The 9,250-nt window shown below is 35.3% G+C and overlaps 2 protein-coding genes across 2 annotated transcripts in view; both read left to right on the forward strand. All coding sequences in view use genetic code 11, as the record gives it.

Annotated features, from left to right (window-relative positions):
- Positions 1–877: 877 nt before the first annotated feature.
- EGR_00942 (RIIa domain-containing protein) lies at positions 878–1,666 on the forward strand (the record flags this gene model as incomplete). Its single annotated transcript, XM_024490191.1, has 6 exons — positions 878–931; positions 968–1,081; positions 1,120–1,196; positions 1,232–1,278; positions 1,314–1,425; positions 1,624–1,666. The coding sequence occupies 6 exons, from the start codon at positions 878–880 to the stop codon at positions 1,664–1,666; spliced, it is 447 nt and encodes a 148-aa protein (XP_024355594.1).
- A 4,665-nt stretch (positions 1,667–6,331) lies between these two features.
- The window catches only part of EGR_00943 (hypothetical protein), a gene marked incomplete at both ends in the record, with an annotated part of 3,453 nt that continues 534 nt past the window's right edge, over positions 6,332–9,250 (forward strand). The window contains 2 exons of the mRNA XM_024490192.1: positions 6,332–6,510; positions 8,481–8,554. Coding sequence (XP_024355595.1) covers positions 6,332–6,510; positions 8,481–8,554 — 253 coding nt within the window. The remainder of the gene's footprint in view (positions 6,511–8,480; positions 8,555–9,250) is intronic.

The raw sequence follows: 9,250 nt of genomic DNA on the forward strand, positions 1-9,250 counted from the left end.
TATATATATATATATATAAATGGAAAGTAACCGATTTTAAGTATTGTCTTAGCAATCATCAGAATTAACCTGCAGTTAAAAAACTAAGTAGTTTTAAAATTACAAAATGAAGAATGCTAACGTTGGGCTAATTTAACAAAGTCCAAGCACTGATATTTTGGGCGAAGAGAATTATAAAGGATGCTTCTTGTCCATAGCTTAGCGAGTTAAATTATTAGTTCTGCTAAATATCCAAAAAATTTGGGAGTTTAAATTGACAAAAAAATTGGTAATGCACGCTTGGAATAAACATAAAATTCTAGGTCACATTAATCGTTAATATTACTGGAAGCGATTACGGGGTTGTAAATTCATCTTCGCACATACCTAGGAACACAAGCAAATCCTGGCCTTAATTATTAGCAATTACTTGTAAATAAAGCGATATAGGAAATTAAATAATCACTTGTTGTAAAATCCCACACTTTAGCAAAACAGGAATTCATAAATCGTAATACATGCTTTTTCGAACATTTACTTGCACATTCTTGTTGGGTTAAAAACAGCTATAATTGCTTAATGCTATTGCAAAAAGCACCATACCTACAAATGCAACAATTTGAAATTTGTTTTATTAAGCCTAATGATGGGTTGCATAGTTATTTGTACTAGAGGCTATTTAACTTCGGTAAGAAGGCGGTTGAATGGCTAATGTCTAGATCTGGATAATTTGGGGATTAAACACTACCTTTTGAATGTGTTTGTAGGATGAACAGGGTGAAATTTACAAATTGAGGGATTTTGGATGCGTAAAGCAATTGGTTAGGGTGTAGATCTACGCATGCTAGTGTAATCAGAACTCTAAGTTCTCGTGGCCTTAGGTTGTATATTTCTAAGAATGGTAATGGTAAAACCATTTTTGCCTATCATAATAAGATATAAATCGACAAATGTATGGCAGACGTTGAAATTAAAAAGGTTGTTTTAGATGAAGTCCAGCAAATTGAAACAGAATCTCCCAAGTAGTGCCTCTACATTTGATAGAAGTGGTGTAAACGACATTGGTGTTCTCAGTACTGATCAACAGTCAGCTATGAAATTAGTCAGAGTAACTATTACTTATTCTTAATCCGTAAAAAGATTCAAACAAGAAAAGCCAACGAAATTTACCTTAGAGAACACCCTGAAATCTCACATATGTTAAGTGCATTCATGCGGTATTTGTCTTTTAATTTTACATACGGTCTTGCAGAGAGGTTCTTGAAATACAACCAGACGACATTAGAGAATACGCAGCAGGTTAGTCGTTTGATTTTTTAATAATTAAGTTAAAGATTTTTTTACAGATCCTAATTTGAAGCGAAAGGTCGAAGCTATACAAAAAGAGAATATTATGGAGACAAGAATATGCCATATAGCAGATAATTTGGGACAAGAGACCAACTGGTTTGACTGATAATGCAAGTTGTCCTAACTTCCACAACTGTTTCAGTTCAAAAAGATGGCCACAATTCCCATTTTCTAAATAATTTGCCCACTTATGCGATGGTATTGTGATATTCTTTTGAGACACGAGTCCATAATTGGTTTTTACTGCCACTAATGAGGAAATTTGATTCTAAATTGATGTGTTATCATTTGCAGCATGAAAGATCCTTTAAGTGAATTAATAATTCGATTAATTTGATCAAGTAAAACCGGTATTTTAATGCTGATTGTAACACCACTCTGTACTTACTTGTTGGTATCGCAAAAACTTAACGCTTAACTAAACTTTGAAAATGGGAAAATGCATATAAAATAAATTTTGCTTATTGAAAACTCTTTTTGACTGAAATTTATTTAAAAGAATGCTTGATTGTTTATACTAGGCTAAGAAGTCGGTCTCAACCACTCAATAATCACAGAGTGGTTGCAAATTTGCATATTTTGAAAGGTTTATCTTCTCTAAAGATTACCTCAGGAGTGTATTTTGTGTAGTAGCCTAGTTAGAGACCCTGAACAATTACCTTCTTCTAACCATGAATATACTGGTCCTGATGGTATTTGCTCCCACAAAATAGGTTTTGAATCAATATAAATCGGAAAATCACCCGAACTTAGGACAATTTAAGGTTTTTTTACTAAAATTTGACCAAATTTTAGGTGAAACTTGGTATAAATGAATATTTAATTCCTTTTTTCCTAATTTTATTCAAACCTCGTAAAGCAGTAAGTGTGTTATGTTATGTATTACCCTAATAAATTTACAAGTTTCTCCCTTGTACGTCTAGCATTGGTAAGGGATTTTTCAGTGCTTACAATGGGCTGCAAATTTGCCATTGAGTATGATGTTATTCGTTGCCTTATTATATTAATCGAAATGAATAAATTTTCCTCCGTGCTTAACTGACGTTAATTAGTCTCCCAATTGTTTTCATCGTTTGCCTCGATAGCATTAAAGACTTCTTAAAATCGTTAATTTTGTACAGCCCGTGAAAGTTAAATGTGTAGAAAAGAAACTCCTATTTAAGATAGATATCCTCGTTTTAACCTACATCCTTTTTAGGTGTCATTTGAGTTCGTTTTGTAAAGATGAATTTTCCAAATCAAGATCTGAACTTCTACTTTTAATAAAAAACCCGATTACAAGCTAAAAAATACAATTCTCTATCGCGTTAAGTTTAAAATAATTTCGGTGCATGTGTTGTTAGAGTCAGATGCATTTAGCACTCAATGTACGGCTGCCAACTTTACGAACCATCAGTTGAATGCTAGATTGTAACAATCCTCAGGTATTGCGTTCATACGAAAATATTTTGCATTTCATTCCTTTACGATAGGAATGAGTTACTAGACTCGTAAAAATGCGCATAATATCCGTACATTCTAAAAGGAAAAAACTTCCAATCGACAGAAAAGAAAAACCGTGCGTTGGTAAAAACGGAATCCAACAATGGCACTTCACGGAATCAAAAAGGGCTGTTAACATCAGTGATCTTTAGAAAACAAACAACCACTTGAAATGTAAAGAAAGCATATACAAAATGTTACTTTGTACTGATATGAGTGACTTGAGTAATTTCGGGATTAGGGCTTCTCTTTGTTAGAACCCTTTCGACCCTACAGCAGCAGTTTTCCCACATTCTGGAGCACATCTGCTTGAGCCGGTTGCGAAAGAATTTAAAAAAGAATATGTATGTGTATCCGTGACAGGCGTATTGAATGTCCTTGGTAGAGTTAAAGAGACGACTTAGTTCAGCGACTATGCTAAACTCGCAACGGGGCGTTGTGAAGTCGTGACCTGCGCGAACGCAAATTGTAACAGTTAAAGGGAGGGTGCAGGCAAAGGAAACGAAGGATATGAGGAGATATGTGATGACCCTCCTCATCTCCGTCCTACTCTCACTCGGATCATTGACGGTCGGATGTGTTGTTTTGCGTATTAGCTGGACAGAGAAAAGATTTTTTCGGCGACGCAAGAATTTAACCATTTGTCCGATAATGATGCAATTGATGGTTACGAGTAGAAATGTTGGAATGAGGAAGGTGATGACCGTCACGTTCACCTTTGTGTAATACTCGATTCCTTTGTCCATCTTGAATGCGCAGACCACCGTCTTACTGATATCTAAAATGAGGTGAATTTGCGACGATACACTATTTGTAAATTAACTTGCATTCCGTTAAGATATAGTAAGCTTAGACACCGTGTCAAGATTTATGGATAAAATCCAACTTATTTTTGCAAATTAATCGTTGCATTATTGAAATGATTCCTTCACGATCTGCTTTTGAGTTTTGAATAGAAATTACCAATTTCAATTACAAGTCTGAGTCAGCTGTTTGTCTCCAAAGTGGTGCACACGTTAAGGAATATATAAGTGCTACTTACATACCAATGCTGGCATATTATTTATGGACAAATAAATGGGAAAGTCACCAATTGTTTTACTCATCTTCCATGTTCAAGGAAGGCTAAATTGGTTTCATTTAGTAATTTTCCCATTTTGAAAGTTAAAATGACGTTTTGTCTTTGTTGTGCAGCTATAAGTTCAAATAATCTGTAAGCTAACATTTTGCGCCGTTCTTACTATTTCATGTACATTCAGGTAGTTTTGCAAAACTAGTTTATTCTGACCTATATCTGAAGGTTCCCTTTGGTTTACAGTCACAGACAGTGTACATTATGTTTACCTTTCTGTCCAAAGCGATTCATGCTACATTTTTTGTAAGTTGCAAATGTTATTAAAACTTTGCAAATGACTTTTAGGCATGCGAAAATCACACCAGTGGACTTTTATGTATACCACTTTCAAACAAGTCCAAAATTTCGATCCTATTCTTTTTCGCAGAGAGAGCATAACTGAGTCAGTGACATTAATAAATGATGTCAGAGTCGATATCTAATCATCCGCCAAAATGAGATCATTGAATCTGATTCACTTGTATATTAAAATTGGCATAAAGCCTGATAATTCATAGAAGAAAACGACTACGCTAATGTGTTTTACAACCAAGCTAATTTTATTTTATAAAATACTGAATATTTAACCACTATTTTATCACCTAATAAATGAAACCCATCACACCAGGTAGCAACATTTTGGAAAAGCATTACCTTAAGACATCAAAACTGTCTTTTGATGAATAAGGTTGACTTTGGTCTTATTATTTGTACTATCATGTGAGTAGAATTTAATTCTTCAGGGTGAAACATTTGGTAAATTGAAAGCACAGTGGATTAGTTGTGCAGCAAGGGTTCCGCTAAATATAACTGATCGGAAAGACTGGTACCATCATCGCGCTTTGGTCATTCTTAAATCACTTGAGTAAGTGAAGTCGGTAAGTGACACACTTCATGTTGATATTAAATTAAATATTTGTTCAACTTAACAAATGTAATGACTATAATTTCTCGATTTCCCTTCTTTTGGGGGCTGAATTTAAGAAAAAAACAGTAGTGAATTCTATCATAGTAGTATAATTGGAGCACATGTTACAAAGCAAAAGGTTCTAAAAAATAATAAAACAATTTTAACAAGTATACTTTCGTGCGTGAACCTAGCTTGACTATATGCTATTTCCAGATCCGTTTCCACATTGATTAAGCTCGAGAACCGGGCTAGCGTCTTTCACATCCCATCCATAGCCTTAAGCTAAATAAGGTAAAGTTATAGCTAGTTGCGTTGATAATAAGTTCTTGAATATTAATTTTCAGGTTAAATGTGATGTTTCATTAGGTTTTGGAATTCAGATAACATAGAGAGGTCTTTATTTTACAGCAAAATGCCACAAGGATTTGTCCTTGTAAGGTTTTAATGTGTCATTAAGCATCAATCATTTTAATTCTTACCATAAGCACTATGGAAGTGTATTTACATTGGGACTGGATTTTTGACATACTACACAGGACGCATGGGCAAGAATGTTTCTCTGTAGATGGAACCAATCGTCCACGTATCCATTTCGACCGGATTTCGTACTCTCCTACTTATTAGCCATCCACCAGCCGTTTTTGAAGTTGGAATACGTTCTAGCGATGGACTAGTGGATATGCACGCCAAACCAATTAATTATCCCTCAGAAAAGGGGAGCACTTAAAAAAGACTGTTTTATTTCCAGAACGAATCGGATGAGCAGTTCTCTCCTCCGATATAATGTTGTATCAGCTGATAGCTCAATAGGATTTCTACAAAACCTGTTATTGCTTGACAAATATATTAATCGAGATAGCAATATCATTTAAACTGGAACTTTGCTATTCAGCAAAATATTTTTCGATTGTGTAATCTAGTGATCCTTACAACACTCTAAAGAAATTCACGTTAGGAGTGTAACAATGCACCCGAATATAACTTTTGCATGAGTTACTTATTTGTAGCCAGATAACATGCACATACCTATAATTAAAGGCAGATTTTTTTTTCAGTAAAAATAAAATTTGGATTGATTTAAGGTACTACGGGTATAGCGTGAGAATCTGTAGGAGTTTTGTGTTCTGGAATTGCACATTAGTGATAGTATCTCAAGTTTTCCAAATTTTTCCAAGTTTTGATCCAAGTTATGAGACCATGATTATGTTAAAACTTTCTTTTCATTGTCACCCACTTACCAGGAATAATTTTTAATCCGCAAGCAGGATTATTTTGCACTCGTCGATATCAATTACTTGTGTTTCAACTTCCATATAAACTCTTGTATATAAGTTATTAAAACCCCAGAATATCAAGCTTTAGGTTCATTTGCCTTTTTCATCATGCTAAAACTTCAATGGCGTGTCATGTTTAAAAAGGGCTATTAAATCCTAAAGCTCGCCATTAATGTGTATTACACATCACGCTTTATAGTGATTGTCAAGTCCTGGAAGACCATGGAAATTCCCACTACAGAAATTATTCAACGTCGTGACAAATTAAATTGTGGTTTTTTGGTGATATTAGCAACACAAGTCCCTTTTCCGCTTCTGAACTTCTCACACCCCAACAGAACCTTTTCCACAATCATAAAGTTTGCTAATTCCCATAAATCAGAAGCAATCCAGGTTGGAATGTATGATCTAAATCGCACTAAACTATAGAAATTCGGTGTTTGAATGAGTTAGTAATGCATTTTTTATCTTAATTGTTTTCTTCAATAGCATTGGCTTGGTATGGTTACCTCATTTCCCATCAACTTATAGGCATTCCTTAACAGAGCTGTCGGACGCTTAGAATCCAAACCTGTTTGCTTATTCAAGTGATCAATCAACTCTAAGTGGTTACACTTTCATAGGCGGGTTTTCTCTAAGTTTAATTGCAAGTAGACTTCACTCGGCGCTAAATATCTTTTTAACAGAATAACTGCATTAAAAGAAATTCTTCATACCTTCCATTACATCTTCGAATCCTGATACCATTTATGAAAGGTAAATAATTTAAAAAGTCGCCATAAATGAAGCCAAAGACGTGATTTGATAGGAAATACTTCCCTTCAAATTTCTCTGCAGTGGTTTCAACAAGGTTAAGCGTCGACAGACATTAAACCTGTGTGCTACTCCTTCAGAGCAATCAAGGTGTCGTTGCAAAACCTAGATACAGAATACGGAAATTCGTTTTGGAAAGGGGGGCAATTTTCCTTAGTGAAGAAAATAAAAACAATCCCTAAGGCACTGCATGGTCTCTTGTAGCTGTCTTAAAGGTGACCGGTGTGATTAAAAAAATAGCATGCTATTTACTAGAAAACCGAATGACTTCTTAGAGGGAATGTCTGAAATGACGCAGATGCAAACCATCGATGGAGCATCAGACTTTGGATAGTAGACAGTGCTTTTGATGGCATCAAATGGTATTCTTTTAGATTATGGCAAATAATTTTAGTCATGGTGTTGTTACCTGGAAAAACTAACTTACTTTTCGTAGCTCCTGGAAACCATACCTTCGTTGTTGCCTGACTTTCGTATTTTAATTCAGAGCCTGCTGCAATGGGGGCACTAAGTGCGGCTCCGACCACCATTATTCCTAAGTACAACAGTATAGTGCTGCATATATGGCGATCTCGCTGAAATCGGTGAGGAAGGCCGATGGAGAGTACTCTGTCTATTCCAAAGGCGAGCATTATGTATGCTGCTACAAAGCTGCTCCATGATTCAGCAAATTCAAAAAATTGGCAGGCTGAAAGAGAGGCGGTGTCGACTTTGATGCGAACGTTACCGTTGGAGAAGTAATAGAGGCCACGGCCCAGGAAGTCATCAATGAATGCATTGAGAAGGAGAACAATTGATTCAAAAATGCTCAGAGCAATTGGGTACAGATTGTAGCGAGTAAGGGGTTTGTTCGTCAAAAAGAGGTAAAACACCATTATGTTGGCGCCGATGCCAAGTACAAAAAGAAGGGGTGAGATGAAAAAACGGACGCTTGCTACTAATGTGAATAGAGTATTCACTACATCAGAGCAGTCCACCATGCTAATAGAAACGCCTATCTTTGAAGAAATTAAAAAATTTAAGACTTAAACCCCATTGACTGCTGACCTTAAATATGTTCAGGGATTGGGTGTTTTCGTAGCGGCTCGTGTTTGGTCCGATATTCCAACTTGCCAATAAGGATTCGCGGACAAATGCCGGGCACCGCCATGGCTTTTCCTACCTTTAAATGATATATAAAATTAAGCACTTAGCAAATCGTGGCTATCAGTTTGATTTATTTGTTTTTTTTCGATATTACTAAGTTGTTCTGACGTGAATGCGTTTGGTTATTTAATAAAAAATCCCAGATCTAGTCAGAAATGATGTGAATTTAATCATGAACCGGTTGCCCTCCCCCCCCCCCCCAATTGAATTCATTTACTTTGTCTGCCATAGTAATAATTGTATAACAATTTCACCTTCAGAGTAGGAATCTACGAATATCCAGTTGTTTGTAGCAATCATCCGTTAAAGCCGCAGACTACTGCGGTCACATTTGCTTTAACGCTTTATCGTACACGAGTTTATTCAACTTAATTGTTAAAAACTAGCTCTTCTATGCTATTTGCTTATAAAGACATTGTCTATTTTCCAAATTTAAAGGGGTTATCTTGTTAAATTTGAATCTTTGTGGATGGATTTTGTATCAAAGTAAGGTATATTTCTATGATGAATTCAAGGTTCATTTTTAATTTACCTAAAATAACATCTTATTGCCTCAGAGTAATTTGTATGACGTTACGAATGAAAGGATTTTATTGCCAAGTATTCAATGGTTACATATTGATTACAATACGTTTCAATATCCTTAACCTTCAGTGTCAGTCTTAAAAATTACTTATGCTTCTTACGTTTTATTATGAACAAAGGTCATTAATTAGGAGGATGGTGACTTTGTATCGGTAATTCGGGTTACAATTGAAGGTGTATATCAACAGCTAGGGCTTATTAGGACTGAGTTATTTTTGAGGGTGTTTCTTTCTTCCTCTTCATTTTGTTTTAACGCACGGCAATTAAATAACTGCAGAAAAGGTCACCATATTTTGTTCAAATTTCTTAGTGTTCAACAATCGTTGCAATTAGTCCTCAAATCTTTGGTATGTATTGCTTAAGTTAAATAGGAAAAGTAACATAAATTAGTAACAAGTTTAGATGCCTTCAGTACAATTTTGATTAATTTTGAACATCACAATATGCGAGAACCAACCCACATTAGAGGTCCTTTTAAGTAGATGTGGATTGTAATGAAGATCAAGCAGAATTGAGCCTAAATTGTATCAGTAACCATTGCTAACACCGAAAGTATGCGCCGATGCGTTGGTACGAAAAAAGACGGAAATAACTTAG

Source organism: Echinococcus granulosus (genome assembly GCF_000524195.1).
Source record: "Echinococcus granulosus chromosome Unknown EG_S00003, whole genome shotgun sequence".
Classification (NCBI taxonomy): domain Eukaryota; kingdom Metazoa; phylum Platyhelminthes; class Cestoda; order Cyclophyllidea; family Taeniidae; genus Echinococcus; species Echinococcus granulosus.